Source organism: Nematolebias whitei, chromosome 19, assembly GCF_014905685.2.
Source record: "Nematolebias whitei isolate Nwh7 chromosome 19, NemWhi1, whole genome shotgun sequence".
In the NCBI taxonomy this organism is placed as follows: domain Eukaryota; kingdom Metazoa; phylum Chordata; class Actinopteri; order Cyprinodontiformes; family Rivulidae; genus Nematolebias; species Nematolebias whitei.
Window position 1 is genome coordinate 25,543,264 of NC_056516.1, and position 27,595 is coordinate 25,570,858.

General features: G+C 40.9%; 1 protein-coding gene across 1 annotated transcript; it reads left to right on the plus strand.

Annotated features, from left to right (window-relative positions):
• The first annotated feature begins 11,533 nt into the window (after positions 1-11,533).
• On the plus strand, positions 11,534-24,397 carry stmn2b (stathmin 2b). The gene is made up of 5 exons (XM_037693304.1): positions 11,534-11,692; positions 19,330-19,425; positions 19,496-19,668; positions 21,220-21,411; positions 24,067-24,397. The coding sequence occupies exons 1-5, from the start codon at positions 11,674-11,676 to the stop codon at positions 24,124-24,126; spliced, it is 540 nt and encodes a 179-aa protein (XP_037549232.1). The 5' UTR covers positions 11,534-11,673; the 3' UTR covers positions 24,127-24,397.
• The last annotated feature ends 3,198 nt before the right edge of the window (positions 24,398-27,595 follow it).

The window sequence follows — 27,595 nt, forward strand, 5'->3', positions numbered from 1 at the left end:
TGTGTCCATTTCAAACAGCCATTGAACCCAAGGTGTACTTTTCCACTGGGGTACTCTGCAAAGGAAAACAAGGACATACACTCTGGTTATACACATGCCTCACATGCTAGTTTTGTTACTAAGGATGTCAGACGCATCACATCACATGATGTGGAGTTTCAACCCAGCTTTTCTCCGCTTCATTTACCACTGACGACAGTGCCCTGTCAATGAGGAACTAGCTAATAGAGGTTCAGAGTTCCTTAAAGTGAGGAGTACATCACTTCTGAGATGCCAGCGGTCAAAATGATTTTAGTCTCGAGTCAAGCCAACAGTCACTCAAGCAAAGGTCTGTGTGCATCTTTGTTTGGCACCCGTTCGGCTGATTTATAACATTGGTTGAGTTGAGTCAGTTTATTTATATTGCACATTTACAACAACCTCAGCTGACTAAAGTGCTTCACAATAATTACAACATCATAGATAAAAATATCATAAAAGAAATAAAATATAGTACAAATAAAAACCAAGACATACTTATTGGTAGTTGGTGCAATTTCCCAAAAACTTATCAATCAAGTACTGATTTGAAGTTGAAGTGAGGTTGAAGGCCTGGGAGAATAGATGTGTTTTCAGTCTGGACTTAAAGTGACCTACTGACAGAGGGAGACTGTTCCAGTTTGGGTGCTGCCACAGAGAAGGCTCGGTCACCTCTAGTCTTCAACCTAGTTTTAGGGACAGCCAACAAAAGCTGGTCGGCTGACCTCAGGGTTCTGGATGGAGTGTAGGGCTGCAACAGCTCGCTTAAGTAAAATGGGCCCATAGAGTTTAAACACTTAAATACAATCAATAAAACTTTAAATTTCACCCAAAATGCAACAGGGAGCCAGTGAAGGGTGTGCAAATGGGGTTAATAGATTCAATCCGCCTTGTTTTCGTCAACAGACGGGCTTTGGACGCTCTGCAATCGCTGCAACCCTAAATACAAAGTGTTACAAACGCGATGTAATAAATGCGTGGATAGCCTTCTCTAGATCAGGCCGAGGAAGATAAGGTTTTATCTTAGCAAGGGTCCTCAGCTGGAAGAAACTGGCTTTGATAACAGCGCCAATATGCTTATCAAATTTAAACAGAGGGTCAACCATCACACCCAGATTTTTTTTACAAACGGACGACAGAAGGAGGACAAAGGACCAACCGCACTGTCATGCCCAAGCAGGGGACAGCATTGACCAAACACCAAAATCTCAGTTTTTCCTTATTTAGGTTCAAAAAGTTCACTCTCTCAACCATACCTGTACGCCCCGAAGACAATCCTGTAACATATGTACAGCAGACTGGCTGTCATTTGTAGTTACAGGTAGATAGATTTGAATATCATCTGCAAAATCAATGAAAAGAGACTGTGTTTTTAAAAGATAAAACCCAAAGGCAGCAAGTACAAGACAAAAAGAACAGGTGCCAATATTGACCCTTGGGGCACCCCATATTTCAGAGGAGACACAGAGAAGGAATACTGACCTAGATTTACAGAAAAACTCCTACTTGACAGATAGGATCGAAACCAATTTAACGCTGTACCTTGAATACCAACAAGTGACTCCAGACGGGTCAAAAGGATGTTGTGACCCATAGTGTCGAAGGCAGCAGACAAATCAAAAAGAACTGCTGATTTTCCCCCATCATCAGTTAAAATTAAAAACTTCTAAAAGGGCAGTTTCAATGCTGAGCCACATTTGAAAACCGACTGAAAATTTTCAACAATTTCATTTAGGTCAAGAGAAGTGTGAAGTTGGACATAAGCAACTTTTTCTAAAACCTTAGACATAAATGGCAATTTAGAAATAGGTCTGAAGTTAAACAGCACATTTGAATCAAGGTTGTTCTTGTTGATGAGCGGATGAACCACAGCTTGTTTCAGACCAGTAGGAAAACATCCAGTCATCAGAGAAGCCTTTACCATTTTGACCACACATGGACCAACACAGTCAAAGACATCTATAAAGAGAGATTAGGAATGGTGTCCAGAGGGCATGAAGAAGGCTTTCACTTTTTAACAATGTTAGTCAATACGGCACACAGGCTCAAAAGATTCAAAGACCATATGACAAACTGATGGGAGCCACTGGATCCAGATACAGTTTGAGGAAATAAGGTTCGACAAGAAACTACCAGTACATTTTGCAGCTTTAACAGCTCTCTGATAATAATAAAAGTATTTGCAAAGAAACATGAAGATGATCTTTCCTCCACTGGTGCTCCTACACTCACGTCTCCTGAGGTACTAATAATAAATGATGATCACTGAAGGACGGACAAAACAACAAGTTCTAAAAAAAAAAAAAAAAAAAAAATGTGTTGCACAGCGTCATGCAACTAAATATGAACTATTAGAAGCCACATCCAGAATCCAAAACTATTGAGTCTGCCCTTATTGAAAAGGTGCACCAAGTGTTTCACAAAAAGCAATACATCAGCTACCAGGAAACAAAGCAACAGCAGGTATTTGTGTGTTGGTCGTCAAGTTGAAGCTGCTTCAAAACAAACCTGTCAGACAACTGCTTTTTACAAAGAATCTGCCTCGACAGACTGAACACTCCGTCCCCACCATCTTGTACGAGACAGTGCAGCATAGTGACATCCTATTCTGGCTTTATTGACAGCAAAACTAAAGTTACTGGACGCTTGAATATTGTCTAATACATACTGCTGTTTAAGTTTAAAATTTCCATTAAAAAAATACTAAAATGCTCATTTAGACGTGTGCTTACATATATTTCAACTATAGTATTAGATCAAACTATGCCAAAGTTTTTACATGTCTAGACTTTTTAATGGACCCACTTACTGTACTTTGAAAAATGTAACAACATGGAGCATCCTCCATGTTATATGTCAACAAAACGTAACAATTTTAAGCCGGTTTTTACTCAACATTCACATTTATTACCTGGAAACGTAAGAAAAATGACAGATAAAACACTTGGCCACTGTGTGTATGTTTGCACTAAAGTGTTTCGGGACTCTTGTGCTGCTCACACAAAACAAAATGTGAAGACGGGAGATAACACAAGTGTAAAGTAAAAACAGAACTCGCATAAATTAACTTGCATTGAAACCTAAATATTGAAGTCAAGATCTATTGATGTTAAGAATAAAAGTTTATTAAACCTTGTAAATGACATTTATGTTTAATCTGTTAGCACTCAGAGTTCGTTATAAGGATGACTCTCAGCTACCACATCAAACTTTAGCTCAATAGCTGTACTAAAATGAAATTAGACTTTTTGTGTTGGTTAATGTCTCATTAGCTGTGAAAGCCAACTTGAGTTGGTGTTGGAAAGTTAATCAGTTGAAGATGCACATCCAATGATTTAATTAGAAACATGACCACTGGTTCACAAGATATTTTGCTAACAAACAGGGTTGACACCAACATTTTATGCCAAGGTTTTAAGCAAAGATGTTACGCAAAGTGTAGCACTTCCAAGTACAAGTTAAGGACTAGTCTCAGCTACAACCACACCCAATTTTAGCTTGATATCTATACAACTGAACGCATGGCTGTCATTTGAGATTTTAATGCCAGTTGGCTGTGGCAGCCATTTTGAATTGAGTTGGCGCCAAAAGTTGAAGAGTTGTAGAAGAATGTCCAACAAGTAATTTATTAAAGTTCCATTCAAATCAGTCCAGTGGTTAATGAGATATTTTGCTAACAGACAAGGCAGAGGTGTGGCAAAATCTTGTGCCATCTGCTCTGAAAATGTGTCAAGGACCAGGCTCAGGTGCTACCACACCAAATTTTAAGCCAACATCTGTAAAATGTACAGAGCTGTAGCCATTTCTTGTGTTTTCTGAAGTCAGTTAGCTGTGGGAGCCATCTTGAAACATGGTGACTAAAAGTTACATCAGCTGAAGATGTACAAACCATTACATTTCGTTTTATAAAATTCCAGTTCTTGAGATATTTTTCTAACAGGCACGAACAAAAACAAAATCCCCACACACTTCACCTTTTAGCGGCGGGTGAAATTAACGATAAAGGCGACAAAGTGTGTCTCGCACTACCACGTTGCTTAAGGCGAAAAACTCATTGCGCCAGGGTGCGCGCGCTCCCGCGGAGTGCATCTTTCACCTCACGTGTACACAACATTCGGCTCAACACTGGTCACGGCGCGCGGATGTTGAGGCTCTGAAACGTGGATAGTGTCTCATTTTGTGCTGAGAAATTTCCACACGAATCGATCCGGTAGCGACGCGCTGAGTTTCCAACAACTAAATCAACCTCTCGTGTTTTTCCGTTACACAAAACCTCCTCGTGCTGTGGATGATTAGCGCGAGCCGGAGGCTGATTTATCCCCATTAGCACTGGCCTTATACGGAATTTAATATAATAACCGGGGATGAACTAAGTTTGTTTGCCCAGCTCAAGCTTACACTCACCGGCTAACGATAATAATGGCTCCAAACAGTGCCCGTTTTTAAACACGTCTCGCGGTGATTGTATGTTTAGCTAACAAACAGCTGGCGGTGAACATACATGTTCAGGCGCATCATGCTAACGTCTGTTTCGGGAGGTTAAAGGAAGTTGCAGTGAAGGCTAACCAGGTGTCACTGTCGACACTGTTGTAAAGATTAAGGTGATGGCTGCATCTGTAAATAAAACGCAACACATTTTAGTTACCTCGCAGCGTTTCCCTTCCTCGGCGGAATCAAGCGCCGACCCATGTGCTGCGTTTAAAGAGTGTCCAACTTCTTCTGGGGAACATCTGCTGCTCAGGCTCCTCCTCATCAGCAACCACCGGATGATGGTCGACACCACCCACCGTCAGATAAACGCGCGGCAGCGCCTAGGAAGGCATTTACCTGAATATGAATCAAAGTTAACATAGTTTTAGGCGTTCATAAACTACATTAAGTCGCGTTTTTTTGCTCGGCGGGGCAGGAAGTAACGGTAGAGCCCCAAAAAAAGTAAGCAAACGCAGGGCTTTACTCCTTTCTTGTTTACCGGCGCGTGACCCGTTGGGTGTGGGCGGGGCTTACTGCGGATGCTCCGGCTGACTTGCTTGCAAAAGAAGTGCAAACTCCGCCTACTCAGTTCTCCGCTGTATGTATAGGTGTATAAATGGTGTGGACACTCAGTTTGTGCCAAACGCATTGATCAAGTAGATGATGTGGCTGCACAGGTGTGTGCACAACCGTCAGCCAATAAGAGCTGAGGAAGAAAGGATGTATTTTTGTTGTTGTTGTTGTTTTTGTTAGTATATCATTTTCAGTTGGGCTTTATCAAAATTGCGTTTATAAGATTATTTGATGCATGATAACGTCACATAAATCTTAGAGCCATTAATTAGCAAATGGGAGGAGGGTGATTATCGCCCGCCACAGAAAGAAGGCGGACGATTATGTTTTTGCCCGAGTTGTGTATCTGTTAAAATATTTTATGAACCACTGGACACATTTTAATAAAACTTTAAGAAATGAGTATCACCATCTTCAACGAGTAAATAATTTTAGGGGAGTGGTGGCGCAGAGGCTAGAGAAGATGGGCCTGTGATCAGAAAGTCACAGGTTCAACTCCCCAGACAGACAACATCAAAAATGTGGTGGAAAAGGTGAAACACCCACACCTGCCTCCACCCTCATTTGCCCCACCATGGGCCCTTGAGAACTAGTCAACTCTGTTTGTTAGCAAAATAGTTCAGGAACCACTTGATAGATTCTAATGAAACCTGCAGGAGATAATAATTGTACATTAACTTTAGGAGCCAACCCAGTTTAAGATGGCCACAACAGCTAGTTCAGTGTAGAAAACGCAAAAAATGTAATAAATTCTACAGATATTGAGCTACAATTTGGTGTGGTAGTAGAGGAGAGTCGTTCACACCACACACTTCAAGTGCTACTGAAGCACAACATTTTACTTTAAACTTAAGCATTTGACTAATGGAGCCATCCCTGTTTGTCTGTTAGCAAAATACATCATCAACTACAAACTCTGTCCTGGTTAATCAGGGGGGATTCTATAGGTCCTTGACTGTACACTTAAAATAAACTGTAACACCATTGTTGTCATCTGTGCAAACAAAACCTTTTTTTTTAATAAGGGTCTTGTCTTAGTGTGAAGCTTCCTGATGAGGACTGATGCAGGCATTTAAAAGGAGCATTACTAGGGTGCAAACTGTAAAATCTATGACTGGATACTATATGTTGGCCTGAAGACATTTGTGTTCAGAGTCATGAAATGACTTCACATCTTCAGCCATTTACCACTGATATTCTATGAATCTATAAACTCAGCATTGAAACAGGAATTTGCTGCCATCTTGTGGCAATAAAGCTTCTGTCAATCTGCTTCAAAGCTTACTTTTAATTCAGTTCATTTCAATTTATTTATATAGCACCAAGTCACAACAGAAGTTGTCTCAGGGCACTGAACAGAAATATTCACATACATAAAAAGCCAATTAGTAAAAATGATCTATCTAAGGAAGCCAGCAGATTAAGATGAATCTTCACTTTGTCACAATTTCCCATCCTGAGCAAGCACAAAGGCAACAGTGGAAAGGAAAAACTTCCTTTTAACGGGAAGAAACATCCATGCTCATGACGAGCGGCCTGAGGAACAGGAAGGAGGGTTTCTCCACAGCACTTTTTATGTGCACATTCCTTGATTTATTATCTGTAAAAATGAATTTGATCCAATAGCCTCACAGTTCCAGGTATTTTAAACTACATAGACTAATTTAAACCTTATGGCTGTAAAACTGTAAAAGTCTAAAATGATGCAGACAAAACAATAACATTTAAGTAAAGAGCATTATGGTCACTCAAATCGTTCCTGTTATTCAGCAACAGTACATCCAGAGTGTGTTTTTGGACCTGCTCCTCCCTTCACAAAGAAGGAAACACCCTTAGCTACCTCAGGACCTGAGCTCTGGACATCGGAACATGAGGTCTGGACATGAGAACATGAGGTCTGGACATGAGAACATGAGAGCTAGACATAAGAGGATATGAGGTCTGGGCATGATGATATGAGGTATGTCAGGCCTTCAGCTGGCAGAAAGGAGTGTGGCATGAATGCTTTTCAGGCAGCCAAAGATCATTATTGGCCCAGCATGAAGTCAATGGGTTATATAATGACTGTTCCTGTCAATCCTTTCAAAATAAAACACTTTCTGACTTGGCAAACTGGAGGAAAAACCAGTGCTTGTTGGTTAGTAGTACAAATAACATGATGTTGAATTATATGACCCCAACTTATATAGCAGACTGATGAAGACACAGACTCAGGAATAAAAAAATATATGTGAGTTTATTTACAAAGTGCTGGAAGAGGTCTGGGTTCTGGTGTTTTGCAGGTAGCGTTGGGGGGGGGGGGGGGGGGGGGGTGCGATAAACGAGGTCCTAGGATTCCAAAGGTGGAGGAGGCATGATCCAGAAGAATGGAGTAATGTTGGAGAGTGACAGGTTGAAGGTGCTCGGTGTTAGGTCTAGGACAGGGGTCTGCAACCTGCAGCTCTGGAGCCACATGTGACTCTTTGGTCTCTCTGCAGCGGCTCTTTCAATCTTTGACCAAATCTAAAACAAAACTGAATTTTATAGGTTAAATAAAAAACAAAAAAGGACTAGTTCAAGCATTTTTCCTGTCATTTCTTTTGCAAATATATGAACACTGGAGCGAATACAAGGAGTAAAACTTTAACTTGATGCTTTATTTCTTTATATGGAGAACTGTCTACATAGTTTATAGAGCTTTTTAATAAAAAAAAAAGGTAAAAAAAAAAATTCACCCTTCTTTACAAGAATCTGTTATTTTTCTTTAATAAATGTACAAGAATGTTATTTTTCTTTAATAAATGTTAAAAATCATTAGATATTTTTGTTTTATAATGTCATCCCTACTGGCCACAAAAGCTCCCTCCAGTGTTCCCTGATAGAATTTAGGTTTTCAGCCCAAAAAATCTGTTAAAATCCACCACATCACACAAAAACCTGCCCAATCAGTATATGGTTACAGTATATTTACTGTTTGAACATGAACGCACATCAGTACGAGCCAAGGTGATTTACCAATATGTGGCAAAATGCAACAATCCAACAAAAATCTTCCCAGAGTTCCCAGCAAAATCACAACGAAAACTGGTGGTGAATCGCCCAATCTGGCAACACTGCCTCCAGCAATCCTAAAGTGGCTCACGGGCCACCAGTTGATAACCACAGCTGTAGCAGGTTGTTGCAGCTCCGGACACATTTAATGTAGTGAACAAAGGCGTAAAAATGGTGCTTTTGATTGTAAAGGTTGCAGACCCCTGGTCTAGGCTGATGTTTGGTGTTTGCTGGAACAGAATGAGGTCACAAGGAGCGAGGAAGTTTCAGGAGACACAGAGGAGCAGGACTTGAAAGACACAAGAAAATATCAAAGGTTAGTAAATCTTTCACAAGAAAAGGTTTTTAGCTGTCACTTCAGTTACTGAGGTATCACCATGTTCCAGCGTTAGACAAATGACTGCCAGGATTTTAAATACACAGCAGTCATCAGGATCAGGTGCAGATGTGGAAAGGTGGATGACTGAATGATTAACAGCTGTGGGGAAAGTGATTATGACTGAAAATCTTGGAATCCTACAGCAATAGGGAAAAACATTTAAACAAATAAATAAGAACGTTTTTTCAAGGATGTTAAGAATATCATTGCAAAAGAAATGCTTAAAAATACACATGGTTCAGTTTTGAAATGCAAATATAAGCTAAAGTTAAAAAGTGACCATTTTTAAAATAACTTTTAGTCTTTTAGACATATAATCTTTACTACTTTCTCAAAGTCCATTTCACATTTAATAAATCATAGAATCTTTTATTTATACCCTTGTTTGTCCTAACATGTTTTTATCGTCATATTACAGTAGGTCACGTCTCATTTTTATTGGTTGCAGCTCTTATATTTTTTTCCTTTAGTACATCATATGACTGTAAAAGTACTCAACTTTTTCCATATTGTTTTTCAATGTTATTCTTTTTAAATATATCCTCAAATTAACTTTGCTTAATGGGTAATAAATTTGCCTTTTTTGTCTGAAAATATATTTTTATAGTAAATAGTGATATTTACATTAAACATGTAAGGCCCAATATTCCTTAAACAAATGCATATCACCTTCCGCCTTTCATGCCAGAGTTTCAGACTAAGATATTCTTATATTCAAACTTTGAAAATATTGTTATACACCATCTCATGTGATATTACAAGATTTAACAAGGTGTGTGTTGTGAATGACTCTCAGGTCGGAGGCAATGTGTGCAATACAATGGTGCTTCATCTAGCTATTTTATAGTTGCTAATGGTGTACTACAAGGCTCAGTTTTAGGACCCAACCTTTTTATAATTTTTGTAAGTAAAATAGGTCAAAACATTCCTGATACCTCCTTGTATCTCTCTGCTGACAATACAATTGCTTTTTATCTAGCAAACAGTTGCCAAGGTTTTCCACCTATCTGCATTTGACATCAATCAGTCAGAATGTTCCATCTCAAACCGGTTGTAAATGCTGATAAAACCAAGGGGATGTTGTTTTTAAAGTCGGTGCGAGCTCGCCCTCCTATCTCATTCATATTGAAAACCTGTTAAATGCGTAAACTGAAAGTGAAACTAGCTTTCTTTTTCAGAATCAGATCATATTTAACTTTGAATACCAGGAAACAGCTTGCAGCTGTGACTTTCCTACCAACAATTATGGTGACATTATTTACAGGAATGCCCCTACCAGCTCCTTGAAGATGTTGGATGCGGTCTATCATGGTGCTCTAAGGCTCATAACTGGTAGTAACTAATGTTCCCACCACTGTTCTCTGTACCACTTGCTCAGTTGGTTATCATTATCTACATCATGTAGGGTCTCACACTGGCACATCTTCTTCTATAAATCATTCCTTGGTCTGCTGCATTCTTATATGTCCTCCCACATGTCATGTCATCAGTGCAGTTACAGCGTGCTCTCTCAGGCCTCCATTAGCTGCAGCGTTCCCTCGGTGCGGACTGAACTCGGCAAAAAGGCCTTCTCTTACTCTGCTCCTGTAACCTGGAACACCTTGCAACAAGTTGTCCACTTTGATTTCTTTAAGGGATTTTAAACGTTTGATAAGTTCATTAGAAAAATCCAGACAAATATATTCTTGTTTTTAGTATTTATTGATTTTTAATTGCTTTTATTGTTTATTGTATTCGATAAGTTGTCTATCACGTTTGGGTCGGGTTGGACCCGAGAAGCAGGTAGAAATGGGGAAGCTCAAGTAAAAGCAAAACTGGTTCATTAAATAAACAAAAATAAAAGCCGGCGTGGCAGAAACAAACTAGCGCAGGAGGGAACTGCTCTGGAAAACACAGGACGCACGAGAGGAGCAAGACAAGGACCGAAACGTTTGACTAGGAGTCAAGACAATGAACTGACGGTGAGATGGCGACATGGTCTGGTTTAAATAACAAGCTGGGTGAGAGGGAAAGTGGAAACACCTGGGCTGAACACTGACTGGAGACAGGTGAAGGTGGTCAATAAACACAAGAACTGAACAGGAAAATTGAACACAAAGGACAAAAAAATCACAAATCACAAAAAGCACAGAGTCTTCCTGAAACTGGTCTCTCTTGAAAATGAGTCATTGTGACTCGTGAGACTGAATGTATAAATAAAACAAATAAAAAGCTATTACCACACTAAACTTTACCACCGTATTTATAAAATTGACTGAATTACAGCTATTTTTTTTGTTTGCAGTCCCTTGGCCATAGCAGCCATCTTAAGTTGGATCTCCAAAAGAAAAAAGGTTTTAAGCTCAATCATCCAGGTAGATAACAACAAAAAAGGCCAAATCTGGATCATGATTTGGCATTTTTTGTTGATCTCCAAAAGATCATCAGTCATAGGCACATTTATTATTATCATAAAGGGTTGTTAAAATCTGCCCTGTTGTTCATGAGATATTTTGCTAACAGATAGACAGTGTAGGCTCCCAATTTTACTTATTGTACTATTTTGTATTATTGTACTATTTTGTACTATTAGTGCTTAGTGTATCCTTAGTTTAGTGTATTTCTTACTTCATACCTTCGATCTTATTACTGTTTTTCGTTATAATTTGTGTTTTTGTTGGGTGTAACCCTGTGTACATAGTTTCGTTCCACCTCGTATGCCAAATGTGATGCGAAAATAAAGAACCTTGAATCTTTGAAAAGACAGATCTGTTTAAGTTTGACAGCGCTCAGAGTATTTGTTGGGGATTAACCTCAGCTACTACCACATCAAACTCTAGGTCCTCTACAAAACTGAAAGAGCTGTAGAGCCATTTTTGTTCTTGCTTAAGTCGCTTAGCTGTAGAGGCCATCTTGAATTGCGTCTACTCCAAAAGTAAATCAGTGGTAGATGTACATATAATGACTAATTTACGCAACTTTCAATAAAATTCGTCAACACGAACACACAGACACGAGTAACCCACCCGTGCTTTTATTCTGGAGGGAAGGACCGCAGGCTTCCGGTGCTGCCCCGTTATTTCCCTCGGACTTGCCGCAGCTCCTCACAGACCCACCAGGCGCACCAGCAGCCCCAGTCTCTGCTGACTCAGTGCCTTAACAGCAGTCCCTCCACCCGGTGAGACAGCACCCAGCACCCGGACAGCCCGCACCGCCCCGCAGTCATGGCCAAAACCGCAATCGGTGAGTTTATTTATTTATCTATTTATTGTAGTGTTTGATTATTATTTGAACGGGTTTCAGGATGATGATGATGATAATGATGATGACACCCATGGCACAAAAGGATGCTGGTGGCTGAATGAGAATAGGGAGCGGCCCAACTCCTCTGCAACTCACTTCTTATTTATGGCCAACTCAGAAAACAGCAACCCCCCCAATCCTGACCCCCCACTTCGGGTTCTGGCTGTGAGGATGTTATTTATTAATTTTGCGTGATCGGGCCGGCGTGCCATTTCAGTGACGCATATAGCTAATTCTTTGATTTGAGAGCTAATGAAGGCATAAAGCCGGAGTATTATTTATGATGGAGCATCATTTGATGGATGCTGCACCTGCCTCCCCGCCGCCTGACTCAGAGCTGCGTGCAGCATAATGCAGCGCGAGCGACCCCACCCAACATCTCCGGTCCCTTCAAAGCAGCTCCTGCTCCTCAGGGTGGGAAATATCTCTGCGTGACAAATCTTCCTGCGACAACTGGGCCGTCTCCTGTGGCTGGACCAGTTTATTTTATTTATTTATTTCTTTATTGTGGGTGACCGCTGCAGACATGGGGGGGGGGGGGGGGTGGGGGGGGGGGGTTGGGGGTGGCACCACCCCACCTTGCTGTCGAGGGAAGAATTTATGACTAGCGATGAAAATGAGGATTCAGGACCTGATCTTGACTAAATGTCTGAAGGAACTGTTATATTCCATATTTGTATTATCAGTGTTTATCAGTGTTGCAGCTTTTTGCTCTAAATGTGGAGAATCAAAACGAGGCTATGGAGGTGGGAGGCCTTGGATGTTGGATTTCCAAATGAAGGCATGAATTATTTGTGGATCTTGTGATTCAGAGCCACTGAAACAACGTGATGTTTTAGTATTTTATAAGGAAGGTTTGTGGATGCGTGAGCAGTCTGCAGTAGTGTGTTTGTTTTCTGGTTGACAGAACACGGTGGATGGAGAGTTACGCAGAAGGACAGTGGTAAGGGTCTACTAAACAATGATATCCTCTCCCTCCTCCTCCTTCCTCCCAAAGCCTCCTGTGTTCCTCCTCTGTGGGTTGAGGTGTGGACAGGCAGACAGGGATGGGCGCCCAGCAGACGCTCGGTGAGAAAAACCTGCCACCAGGCCACTCATCACTCACCGGGTGGCTGGGTTCAGGTTTTAATTTACCATGAAGCAACAGCGAGTCTAATTCAACAGTTTTATGTTTAAAGCAATAAATCCTGAACATTTATTGATTAATTATTATTTCGTAGGACATACAAGGAGGATGAATACTGTATTTATGATACTGTAAACTACTCCACAAAACAAACTTGGAAGAACTGTAACGTGCATTAATAGATGAGCTCAGCTCCACTGAAGAGGGAGTTTATGGATTATGAACGGTTAATATCTTACCTGTTGTAGATAGCTCTTTGAACGACATCGGTTTGGAGAAAAAGTGTCATTTTGACCGTATTGAAAAGCTGATGTTTATTCAGGATCAAAGCATCTGCCGTCTGAAAACCCCAGTCTCAAAGATCTGACGGCGGTTCATGTAAACAGTAGTTTATTAACTTCAGCTGTGCCTTACTTGATTATTCTGGTGGAAATGTTATATTTCTGCTGGAATTGCCACAGCGGTGCAAACAGGAATTATTTCTGCTTAAATAACCATCAATTTCAATGTAAAGAAAATAAAGAAAAATTAACAAAGTAGCAGAACACTAGCTAAAAGCTACAATAAGCTAAATGCTAGTTAAAAGTCAAAAGTGGGAAATGCTATTAAAAATTAAAAGTAGTAAAACAACAGCTGAATACAAGTAGTAAGATGTGTGTTAAAGCAGAAAAAGGTTTAGAAGTAGCAAAAGGTTAGCTAAAAGCTAACATAATAAAATTCTAACTAGAAGCTAAAAATATCAAAAGGGAAGCTAAATGCTAAAAGTAAAAATAAAACAATCTAAGGCCTATTTAAAATCTAAAAGTAGTAAAAGCTAGTTAGACGCTAAACGTTGCAAAGGGCTGCTAAAATCTAAAAGTAACAGAATGGTTGCTAAAAGCTAAATGTAGCAAATGGCTTGCTGAAAGTACTAAAAGGAACAAAATGCCAGCTAAAGGTAGTATAAGAAGACAAAAATAAAACAAAGCTGAAGCAGATTTCATAGAGAACAATTTTTTTGAAGGAAGTGAAAAGATCTCAATTTTTTTTAACATGGGTAAAATACTTAATAAATCTTACATAATGGGTAAACAATGGTACATATTTTGAAAACTATCAAAGTTACAAAAACAAAAGCCATTTTACCCATCTCCTTAATGAGCTGAAATTTATTGCTATTGTCTTTGAACAGCTAAAGTAACACAAAGTATGCACAAAATGTACGAAGAAACCAAAAGGAAAAACAATAGTGTGAAAGCTAAATCAGTGTTCACACAATAACCGTGTGATTTTGACGTGAAGATTTATCAAAACGTTTGTAACTACAGTTGTGAAATTATTTGAGGTTGTAGTTTAAAGATGACAGCTGTGTTTTCGACCCGCTCACACTATCCATTATCTCATCATTTCGATCAGAAATAAATTATTTTTCCAAACTGAGCACTATCTGCAACAGGTAGGATATTGACTGCTTTTTCCCCTGTAATTTTGCTACACTTGTCACAGGTGGGGTCATGCAAGTTTTTCTTTGCACCCAGACATAATCATAATTTTTTTTATCATTTCGTTGCGTCACGCCTCATTTCGGTTGAATTTTCTTGTCTTTCGATCTTCCTTTGTTCTGTTCTTATCTACAAGCTCTCCTGGACTCTTAATTCATCCTGAGTCATCACCGGGTGTCATCGATCTGTGCGGCACACTCCCATTACCGCTTCAGATGACGGGTGCTCCTAATGAGCAGCCGGGAGGAGGTGACATCAGTCGGCATGGCGATGGTGGGCTCCGAGCTTGGGAGATGTTTATCTCCTGTAAATATTCAGATCATGGACAGATCAGGTCTAATATGGAGAAAATCAGTTTCTGTAGACACTGACCGTTCCAAAAAACAATTTGCTTGTTTAATATTTTGAGGCACAGTCATTTTGATTGATATCTCTTTACATAAAGTGTCCATTTATGTATTTTGAGGCAATTTAAATAAAAAAAACGACAAATTTTTAAGTTTCAGATGTTCTCAAATTGGGCAGCACGGTGGTGCAACTGGTAGAGCTGCTGCCTCTCAGCGAACAGGTCCCTGGTTCAAACCCCGGTCCAGGGGCCTTCTGGGTGGAGTTTGCATGTTCTCTCCGTGCATGCGTGGGTTTTCTCCGGGTGCTCCGGTTTCCTCCCACAGACCAAAAACATGCATGTTAGGCTGATTGGTAACTCTAAATTGTCCCTAGGTGTGAGTGAGAGAGTGAATGGTTGTTTGTCTCGTTTGTCTCTATGTGGCCCTGTGATGGACTTGCGACCTGTCCAGGGTGTACCCCGCCCCTCGCACAGTGATTGCTGGACATGGGCACCAGCGACCCCCGTGACCCAAAATGGAATAAACGGGTAAAGATAATGGATGGATGGATGGATGTTCTCAAATTAAAAATCTCTGCATTTTGACTGAATTGTAACCTTCAAAACCTCTTGCGACCTGCTTTCCATCAAGTCTGCTCTTAGTGGTCTGGGTTCCATTATGGTTCCTTTAATAGTCAATTTTGCTCTTGTGATTGCTTCTTAATATCCTGACTTTATTGTAGCTGAGCGGCTCGTCTGTAAAGCTGCTGAACATGCATGTCTCAAACCCATGATGTTGTGCGGCTACAGCACCCAAGGGGCCCTGTGGGGCCTTGATGAAACAGGGTTGCCTTTAATGGGTTCGTTTGTGCTCTCTGCGACTGTAAAAAGCCTCTCCTCGTGTTGTTTGCTGGAGTGAAGCTGAGGAGCAAAGAGGTGGGAGCACACGCAGGTGTCGTGGTTTGTGCTGATGCAGGAAGCCTGGAAGGTGACAACATAGAGGGGCGTATCAGCAGCAGATGAGATGGAGGATGCAGAAAGGGCGCAGGAACGCTCTCTGGGGAGGAGGTGCAGCAGATATGGATGATCTGAACTGTGTGACTGATGGATTAGAGGAGGAGGAGCACTTTGATGGCAGGACGTGAGGAGCAGGATGCTGACCTGGCTGGTTGGAATGGTTCATGAGAGCATGACCTGGAGCATTAAAGGCGTGTCACACCTCTCTGACATTTTCCTCATTTTAAACTGAAATGAGAAAGATGCTCAGCTTTTGAACAAACATGTTTGAACTCCTTTCCTGGCATTTTGACATATCTGCTCCTCTGGGGGAGGACGTGTTATTACACCGTTTACTGAGAAAAAAACAGTAGCACTTCCCTATTGTTTGAACGTCTGTGAATCTAATACATATTTGATATTAAGATATATGAAAACTGTGGCTTTGAGTTAGAGAGCTATCAAACTTTACTATAATAAACGTCCTCTGACGCTGTAATAGTAAAGATCCAGCTAACGCACCTTAAATGAAACTAGAGCTGCACAATATCAAATAAGCACGCTATAACATTATTGTTAAATACTGCAAAAACAACATTCTGCCTGTCTGTTAGCAAAACATCTCATTAGGACAGATTTTTATGAAACTCAAAGGCTTTCAGTGGCTGCACATCTAAAGCTGATTCATTCAAGATGGCCGCCACAGATAATCAGGCTTAGCAGGCTATAACTCAGTCAAACGCTAATGTTTAGCTAATATTTGGTGTGGTAGTAGCTCAGAGTCGTCCTCTGAGAGTCAGAAATGTATTTAAAACTTTGGCCTTCATGGAACGCTGGTTTCATTGATTATGAAACAAAAGTATTAGCTGCTAATCTAAAGGTTATCAAGCAGCAGGAAAAAAAAAAGCTGCTCGATCAGAACTTCATCCAGATTATCTGCTCCAAAGGGCTGGTCGCGAAGTCCTCAGATGTTAGAGGTTGTGTGCATGAGGAAGCGGCTGCAGGAGTTTGGACTCTTGTGCAGCTTTTAACGAGCCAGCAACAGCCCCCCACCCCATAATCAGTAGAAATTTGCTAATTACAATTTGAAGTGCTTTCCACCTGAGGGGGCTGCTTCCATTAGGCTGTCCTGAGGGCAGCCGGCAGTGGCAGATAATTCCTGCGGGAGCTGCCTGCTCTGCTGTGTCTAATCCCTCTGTCTAAACAGCGTGGGTGTAAACCAGTCGTTTCCTCCTTCGGTCTCCTCTCACATGCAACAAAACCTTCCTTCCTTTTTTTTTTCATAAAAAAAAAAAAAACCTGCATCTTCGCCGTGCATTCGCTCTCTCCTCCTCAGGGAAAGGGTTAACAAGGCCATCAGAGAGTAGAGAGCGCTACAGCTGAGAGTTGATCACATTACTGAGGCGTCTGCCAGTCTGCAGGGCAGAAAGCAAGACACACACCGAGGGAAGAGACGAGAGAGGATTCGAGAAATCTGATTTCTGCTTTTGTTTCTGTATCATGCTGCAAATGGTGAACCAAAGTGCCACATTTCAGCTCCGCGGGCCTTGTGCTCTGGGTGATGGATTATGCCACTCTGAGACAGCTGGCATGCAAATCTGCACCACTGCAGTCGACAGAACGCGGCAGCGTGCTGGAAAAACGCAGGGTGTTTCACAACCTGCAGTGGGTTGCAGATATTTTTCTTTCTGCCTCGCTCCCTGCAGACACTGCTGCTGAACTTGAGACTCGCATTACAAAGTGCTCGGTGCCAAAAACACAAGACTAAAATAAAACAAGGTTAGACAAGGTTGGTTGTTCGTTCCATTTTCTCTCTCTCTGTCTGCGGTTCGGGAGCACTTTGTTTTACCTTACTGAGAAGACAGCAGGTTGCCAAATCGTGCCATTTAAAACCGATGCCAGCTTTGCTTCTGTGTTTTTAACCTTTGGTTTATGAATCGGCCACAGGATGGAAAGTCGTGTTTCTGTGTTACGTCGATAAGCTAAACCCTTATCTTCTACTCATTCACCACAGAATACGGAGATTAGACCTATGGAGCAGAGCTGCACAGAAAAATAAAAAACTAGAAAGTTGCTGGAGAAACTTTGATGGGGACTGCCATGCTGCTGCCAATTTACAGTTTTGATTTGACAGTACTTTGTGTTGAGGTTCACTCTCAGCTACCTCTATACCAAATTTCAACTCGATATAGAAAAAAATCAACGAGTTATAGTAATTTTTTCCATTCAGCTAAGGCAGCCATCTTGGATTTTTGATTTGGATTCTGTAGGTGATGGGGAACATTCTCAGCTATAACCTCACCAAATTTCAGCTCTATATGTGTAAAAATAGCTAAGTTAAAGCCATTTAAATGTAGCTTAGCGTGACAAGTGTTCCGTCGGGCATTTTGTATGGGGAAAATGGTGTGTTTGTTTGCAAATTACGTCGCTATGGTAACTCTAAACACCAATAAAAGTAAAAGCACACATCACGGCGCCGAGCCAGTTGTTTTGACATAAGATTTGTGGGAGTACACATTGCGGTTCGGGCCACATTAAAGTTGACGGAAGACTAAGATATAAAGTTAATAAACCCTTAAGGTGGATAATAATAGGTGCTGCCTTGTACCAGGAAGTCCCCAATTAAGGGGAAGGGACAGCGTTAAGGCCATTCTGGTCAAATTGTGAATGATGGCTCTCAGGATCTTAGAGAATGTGTTGAGCATGACTCTCCACTACTACCACTCTAAATTTTAACTATATCTGTAAAACTTTTAGCCATTTTTGTGTTGGCTATGGTCAGTTACCATGTTTTTCGGACTATAAGGCATACCGGATTATAAAGCTCACTGTTGATTTTTGAGAAAATTAAAGGATTTTAAATGCGCCTAATAGTCCAAAAAATACGGTAAGTGTGATGGCAATCTTGATTTGGGCTTACCACAAATGTTAATGAGGTGTACATGTAATGAGAGTTTCAACAAATTCTGTCCAGTGCTTTGTGTGATATTTTGCTAACACTACAGACGCGTGAACGCACACAGGTTGCAGATGATAAAGAGGAGTGACGACAATGTGATGTCATCACAAGTGATATTGCTTTGCACAAATATACATTAACATCTCAAATCCATTTTTTCTGCAACATCATGCCTGAAATGTGCCCAGTTAGTTTCCTGCACTTCATAAAACTTTTCTCTCATGTTTTGTTGCATCAGACAGAGAATGGTTGGGATCCAAATGGGCGTTGGTCTGGCAAAGTTAATAAATAATACATCAAATTCAAACGCAGAGTCGATGATGCGCAGGGAGGCCCGCAGGGACGGGGACATCTTGGCTGTTTGAGAAATTAGGCCAAGTAAGGAAGCATCCATCACGCTCATCTTTTCACAATGAGCTGAAAACTAAAGCTTGGAAAACCCCGAGCAGCTCGGCAGCTTCAGACATCCTTTGATGATGAGATTTTATTATTATTATTTTTTTGAAGGGCTTGGTGAATATTAATTCCATTTCAATCGTTCATGTTTACATCAAAGCCCTCCAACGGAGGTGAAAGTAGGTTAATGATGTTTCATCTTTTCTTTCTGTGTCACCGGGTTAGTGTTTTGCTCCTCGGCTGGATACGTGTGCAGGATAACGATTGCAGTGATGTTTCCTCTGCCTTTCGCAGCTTACAAAGAGAAGATGAAGGAGATTTCTGTCCTCTCGCTCATCTGCTCCTGTCTGTACCCCGAGAGCCGTAAAAACATCCTGGGGGATTTTGAAGGTAGGCGGACACCCCAATATTCTCTGTTTTGGTAAATAAATTTGCAACTAAAAGCCTTCTGCGTGTGCAGACATGGACATCAAACCACTAAACAAGCGGGCCTCAGGGCAGGCCTTTGAGGTCATTCTGAAGCCGCCGTCCCCGGTGTCTGAGGTAGCTCACTGCATCACCAGTCCCCCAAAGAGGGACATTTCCCTGGAGGACATCCAGAAGAAGCTGGAGGCAGCCGAGGACAGGAGGAGAGTGAGTTCCAGTCATTTTGTCTGCAGCCACTTACACAAATCACATATGAAACAAGACAAAATGATTTTTTTTTTGCAGTTGCAAAAGCCTCGATGTATCTAATCTACATTAATAGTGAGTTAAAACAAGTACTGCAGCTGCAGTGAAACAACAACAACAAAATAATGTTAATTGATGCATCCCATTGGTTCAAATGTCAGTAATGTCAGTCCAGCACCAGCAAGCTACTGAAAAATCAATTAAGCAGTCATTAGCCAATCAATAATGCCAGTATCATTAGTAAAACTAACCTAAACTGCACAACCTGAACAAAATGAAGCAGGTCTACTAAAGTTACTCATTGCAAAGTTTAAAATCAAGCATAAAACAAGTGGGGCAGTTTAAAAGAGTTTTCTCCGGTAGTTTTCCACATACTGAATGCGGGTCCTCACTCACCGTAAACAAAGCACTCGGCTGAGTTCGCCCAAAACAACGTGGACGTTGGAGTCAAATGATTGGCCTACATTAGAGCGGCAGAAGTCTGTAAAATAAATACGGTACGTTTAACATATGACCCGCATTCAGTCACTTCGGCTGTTTTCGTAGGTAAACAAATGCATTTGTATCCTGTCCCAGACTTTAAGGTACGTTTTAAGGACGGCATAACTAAAAATATAAGATAAATATTGGTTGTTTCTTACTTCATGATTTATTTTTTGTTTGGTCTTTTTAATTTAGCAATGAATGCCTTTACTTACAGTACCATACCTTTTGCTGTATAAGTTGCACCTTTTTGCATAAATTAGCATGCCCTGCAACTTATAGAGCGGAGCGACTTATTTATGTTTTTTCCCCATATTTATAATTAAATTTTTGGCTGAGATTTGATGATTTCATTCATTCTGACATGGAAAATATTGAACACTACCATTTTCAGCCGCTAGAGGGCGCTCGAGTTATATGGCAAGCCAAGTGTCTCATTAATAGGCAAACGTGGCTATTAATGAGACACTTGGCTTGCCATACAAAGCCACATTCGTCTCGCTCCAGAACCCCTGAGCAAACGTCAAATCAGCTGCATTTCACTGAGCTGCCCAGGAGAAATGCAGCTGATTTGACCATTAAAGTGCATTTATTAAGGAAAAGTTCAACTGAGACACACCTTTGCTTTAATTTTGAGCAAAAAAAACAATTGTTTATAAATGTTAAATTCTTGTTAAAGTCCTCCCTTGCACACTCCCGCAGCCGCCATTTGGCAGCCAATCGATTTTTGGTACAACACCGGCCCACGTTTCCAGGTGGTCAGTGGTGATGCGTAACAAATGTGACGTGTCAGCGTGACGCATGATAGATGCGACTTATACGGCGAAGCAACGTATTTATGTTTTTTTCCCACTTTATTAGACATATTAGGACTGATGTGACTTCCATGGCGATGCGACGTGTACGGCAAAAAATACGGTAGTTCTGTAATACAAGCATATGAGCCACTGGACCAGGTGCAGATCAGCAAATCACAAATGCATTCTCGTTTAATGCTCCTGCACACGTTTATCCTCCTCCCCCTTTCAGTCCCAGGAGGCGCAGATCCTTCGAATCCTGGCTGAGAAACGGGAGCACGAGCGCGACGTGCTGCTGAAGGCCATGGAGGAGAACAGCAACTTTAGCCGCCTGGCCGAGGAGAAGCTTCAGCTGAAGATGGAGCAGATTGAGGAGAACCGGCAGGCCTTCCTGGCCGCCATGATGGAGCGCCTGCAGGAGAAGGTGAGAGGCGGGGAACGGAAAGATCCAACACATGATGGATGAGCGCAGATGAAGGACACTAAGTAGTGTGTAAACCAAGATTGAAAGCTTAATTCTAAAGCAAAGGTCAAACACAAGGAGGCGCTTGGACGAGCAAACAGAGCAATACGTAGCACAAGAAAGGAAGAATAAAATAAATATAAAGCTGAAAGGTTGATGACTGAGAGAGCAAATACATCCTAACAAAGACAGAGGATTAAATAAGCAAGGTGGAATGGGAGCTGCTGTAAAGTGAACACTCAGAAGACAAAAATTGCTTTTATCTCTTTTTTTAAAACCTGCTTTTTCCTCTTCAGCTTTCCAAACGTGCAGAAATGCTGTCAGTTTCAGTGCAAACATCGAGACAAACAACCATCCACTCTCAAACTTTCAGCCGCTTGTTAGTTGTCCTAACATGCATCTTACTGTGGAACAACTTGCAGGAACAGGAAGGACATAAATATAAAAGATTTTTAAAAATTACATTTTTACTGAAAGATGACATTTATAATGAATGTGTGTTCACATTTTATTTTAAATTACAGCACAGCAGACGCAATAAAGAAGAAATTTACCTAAACAGATGAAACCATTTTGGAGGAGAAAAGTGAAATAAACTAGAAAAATTGCATTTCCTGTGAAAATGCAGTGTGAATACTTATTGCAGAAGAACTTGCTGAAAAACTGTTGAAATTAGCTTAAAAAAAACAAGCAGGATCTCAGAGAATGTATGAAATGGAAGAACAAGCCTAAATTAGCAGAATGAACTAGAAACAACACATATTTTCTGAATTGGGTTTAAATAGCAGAAATGAGCATAAAAATTAGAAAATTAGCTAAAAAAAAAAGGCTGAAATTAGCAACAAAAAAAAGCTGAAAAGTATAGCTGAAAAGGCAGAAAGAAGTTTAAACTACCAGAAGAAAGCGGAAAGAGGTGAAATGAGCTTAAACAATGGAATTAGCTGAAAAAGCAGTAATTTACATAAACAGCTAAGTAGTAGCTGATACAGTATAGTTAAAAAAAAAAAAGAAACTTGCAGAAATTGGCTAAAAGGAACATAACAAGCTGAAACTAGAGAAGTTGCCTTTCCTGTGAAAATGCAGAGTGAATGCTTCTTGCTGAAGAACTGTTGAAAAAAAAAGCTGAAATTAGCTAAAAAAACATGCAGAAATGTAGCTGAAAAAGAAGAACAACCTTAAGTTAGCAGAAGAAAACAGAAATGGAAATTATCTTTAAGAAGCAGAAATTTTCCTAAAACAGCTGAATAGTAGCTAAAGAAATGTAGAAAGAAGCTTAAATCTCCACAAGGAAGTGAAGTGAGCTTAATTGTGCCCACTAAGGCTGAAAGAGACAGAAATTAGCACAATAAAGTTGAAATTATCTGCAAAAACCTGAAACTTGCCAAAAATAGCTGAATAGTGACTAAAACAAGCAGAAAGAAGCTTACATTACCAGAAGGAAGTGGGTAGTTGTTGCTGAATTAGGCTGAAAAACGTAGAATTTATTGCAAAAAAATGTGGAATTAGCTGAAAAAGCTGAAATTAGCATTAAACAGCTAAATGGTAGCTGAAATACCAGAAATTGCTGAATTTAGCAGAAATAAGCTGAAAGGAGCATAACAAGATGGAATTAGCAGAAAGCAGTTACAAGAAGCACAGAAATGTTGAACTTAGCTGAATAAAGCTGTTAGGAGCAGAAAACAGTTGAAAAAACAGCTGAAATTAGCTGAAAGTAGCTGAATATTTTTTTTAATTAAATTTTGCACAAGGAAGCTGAAAGAAGCTTAACCGAATCTAAATTAGCTTGAAAATGGCGGGATGACAATCGCTCCGAATCAAGTACGGAAGAAAAATGGATCACAATAGTGTGAATGCTTCATAAACGTTCACACAATAAATCCCCAGTTTAGATCAACTATTATTGTGGGGTAGAGGCAGGAAAGCCAATTCGGGGCCTGAAAGTTCCAGGTTTGATCCCCAGCCATTCCCACATGTCGTGGTGTTTCTGAACAAGACACCCAATCCCCAGTTGCTCCCCGGGCGCCCACATAGCTGCCCACTGCTCCACCTGGGTAGAGAACCAATTTCACCATTGGGAACATACAATGATGAAAACACATAGAACATATTATTATTATCATCATCATTATTATTATTATCAGCCATATTTAAACTTTACAATTGTCTTTTTATTGTTGACATGTGAAAATATTTTCCCGTCAAACACTAGCTAGTAGACTTTTAGTCCAGGATCTGATCCCTTTAACCAAGAAACTTGATTGTCTTTGCTCTAAACAGATTTATACAGTTTCAAGTTTTGCCAAATAATAATTATTTTTTAGCTACAACAGTGTTTTTATTCACATCAGTTTATTGTGGAGGAGCAGCACTTAGACCACATTTACCTTAAAACACTATGCTATGAGGATTGCTTAGGCTGTATGGATGTGACTCTAAACTAGAGCAATGATCGTCAACTGGTGGCTCCCGGGCCATATCTGGTCCACGAGTTCTTTCCATCAGGGTCGCAAAATATTCAGTAACTGATACGTTACTCACAGTCTGCTCAAGAAGCTGATATTTTAAAGATCGCAGAGGAAACAACATCTTCTGTTTTTATTTGATCTCTTTCTCCAGGAGAAGCATGCGCAGGTGGTGCGCAGGAACAAGGAGCTGAGAGAAGAGCTGTTGCCGTGAGAAGCCCCCCTCCCCCCTCTCCACCGGCTCTACATCCCCAGGCTTCTGTCACCACCACCAGCCCTGAGGATCACCTCCCTCCCCGCCTTGTCCTACATGCCCACACACCTCTCCACCCCTTTGCCTGCCATATCCCCCCACCCCCCCTTTCCCCACTTCTGTATTACTACAAAACTACAAAAAGACACCACCCTGAGCGAGCAGAGGTTCAAATGGGGTAGGGGGTGGAAAGGATTACATAAAATTACAAAAAAACAAGAATAAGAATAAGAAAAAAAATGTCATGTCTCTTGCCATTTCCTTCCAAAAAAAAAAGAAAAGAACGTTTTTTTTTGGTTAAAACAAGAAGAAGAAAATTCAAATTGACAAGTGATGGTGGTTTTTTTTGTAAATACTTTTTTTTTTTTTTTGGTTTGTTATATACAGTGCGATACAAGCAGCAAAAGTATTGATTGCAGCGTGCCATTTTGACATCTAAGTTTCTTCTCCCGGCTTCTATATGGATGTGACATCATGTTCTTTTTTCATTCCATCATTTATTTATTTCTTTGGTTTCATTTCAGCCTGGGAATGCTTGTTTCGTGTGGTGACAAAGCTTAGGTGTTCGTTGTGAGTTTGCCAGCTAGCTGATGTCGTGCTGCGACACGCCGGGTCCTCACACAGCCCGTGCGCTGCCTCTGCTCCCACGCCAAGCGGACGCTCGTCGGAGTGATTCTCCGTTCAGATCTTCGCCAACGATCCGTTTAGTGAGTGACGGAGAAGCCGCGAGGAGGACGTAAGCATGGGGTCTGTGGGGGCCGCAAGCTGTCGCTGCACCTCCGCTCCTGTGAATTAGGTAGTGACTGTCCAGCAGGAGAACACAATAGCATTTAATGAGCCTGTCCTCATCCTCCGTCTCATCATCCCCATCTTTCCACGTACAAGTATGCTGTAAAAAGTGCTCATGCTCTCCGCACATATTCACAGCACAGAGCTCAGGAGACCCTTGGATCAAACCCCCCCCCCCCCCCCCCCCGAAAAAAAATAAAAAAACCTTCAGTCATAGTGGTTTGTTAATGTGCACGAAACCACCTGAGGTATAGGGTGCATCCCTGGAACGCTGGAGTGCAAAAAGCACTCGGCTTACTGTGAATCTACACTGGATGAAAACAAAAAGAAGTCCCAGCTTTCTCCATTTCACAACTTTGCTACATTATCTGCTAGAATCATTACATTTTCACCAAAAAATAAAAACAACTTTAAAATCCACTTTAGGTTTGGCGCAAAGACGTTCTTTAAGCCATACAGGGTGTCACTGCAAACAATAAATCACCACAAGCACCGTTTTTTCCATCCGTGAAGGATTTTCTGGGCGTGTTAAAGGATGCGGGCAGTTGTACCGAGGGCTGTCGATGGTCGAACTCTGTCGGTCGCACATTAGATGTGTGTGAGTAAAGTGTGTGCGTGTATTTACGAAAGGTCAGGTAGTTAAGTGTCATGTGATATTGATCTGGTTAGATATAAACCAACGACGACGCAGCGTGTAACAGTTTTCAGGAGTTCTTATATCCTACCTGCTTCTCTTTCTCTCCTCCGTCCATCTGTGTGTTTCCTCCTCTCCGTATATCTTTGTGAGCAAGCAGTGGTTAATAAAGATTTGGGGTTCAAAGTAAACTGGCTTTGAGAGCGTGTTCTTTCAGAAGATGCAAACATTAGTGTTTTCAGGGTTTTGTCTTAGAAAGATGAGGGGCACCAAACCTGAAAGCAGGCCGCAAGGCGTTTATTCCAAGCGGTTCAGAAAAAAGACGTAAATATCTTAAATCTGTGGTTCTGATTATTTTCGTGCCATTTTTCAAGGAAGTAAAATCTTGAGGCCTTCCCTTAGAGTGTACTTGAAATGGTCAATAATAATGTAAATAGTTTTGTGATGTCTTTTTTTCTTTGGACTGTGTGCCTTTAGAGTAAAAATCATCAAATGAGAACTGCGTCTTTGTGAGATAATAAAAATCCAACCTATCCATGCTTATTTAGCAACAGAAATAAAAATAAAATGCGAAATAAATGCCAATCTGTGCACAGAAACGCAACAAATTAAGAGTATGGATATAATAACAGCTGTTAATGGCTGCGATTAGTTTATTTTTTTATTAATCTGTGCAAGAAAAATAATTAACTTTAATTATTAAGTCAAGACGGTACCCGTGAATTAAAAGAATATTCATAGTTTTTATGTCTGCAAAATTAAAAGTTCCAATTTATGGAAATAAATCCAAATATAAGTTTCAAAAAACAGACTTTTATAGCATGAAATTCTGCGATTCCAGACATAGAATGCAAAACATTCCTGCCTGAAAGTGAATATTTTAATTGTCTAATTTAAAACGTTGTGCTGAAGAGCTGGGAGACAACTAAAACATGCGACGGTGGCCGTCGAGGACCAGAATTAACCACCGCTAATCTGTTCTTCTGCACAGAGTAATAGCAACTTCTGACCAGCAGGGGGCGACAAAAGACAAACCCTGTGCGCCTGAATGTGACTTTAAGGTGCAGAGCTGACATCATCTGACCCAGAATCAGCAAGGCCTGGGAGAAAAAGATGAAGCAGAGTGATGAGGAACACAAAGAAGAAGAATGGTGGAGTTTTTTGGGAACAAAAGATTAAAAAGTGTTGAATATGTCAGCCAATTTGACAAAACAGAAGAGAGGATGGTGGAGGACTTCAGGAGCAGCTGCTGGTTGAAATGATGGCAAAGAGACAAAACTCCTCGCTGTGGACTTCCTTTCTGCCTCTCCCCTAACCTCCCATCCATCCTTCTCCTTTTTCATCTTCTTCCAACCTTCCCTCCCCTCCTCTCTACGTTCCCACGAAGCACATGGGTCCAGGCGGGCCACCATTGTCCAGGATATCCCCGCCTTGTTAATGGTTTCCTGTGCACACACAAGAGAGCTGCTGTGAGAAACAGCCTCGTCTGATACCAGATACGGACGACGCACAAACACACATTCGACAGAAAACAACAACCGCAGGCATCAAACACTCACACACTGAATACACACGGTTGATCAGAAGTCTTTATTGAAGGGAAGCTACCACCAGCAACAATAATAAAAAAAATAATGAAATCCTTACTTTGTCAGTGCCCGTTTGTGCTTTTTACAACCATAAAATATACAAACTTGCAGTGAGGCGAAGATATTTCTATTTGAGCTCAGCTCTGCAGCCCTAACACAAATAACTTGAAGACGAGGTGATCATTTACACTAAACATAGTGTTGACTGGAAAACGACATATTTCACTGCATGGGGGGATAAAAAAGTGTATCCCATATAGATCAACCAAACTGGTAGCATATCTGCTCCCAGAATTTAGTCAAACAAGTGCCTGGTTTCAGTTATTCCACCTCATAAATTGTGAAAAATAAAAGGGGGCGACTCTCAGGGCGCCAACACTTGCTGTTTCATGGTGGGGGGGGGGGGGGGGGGGGGGGC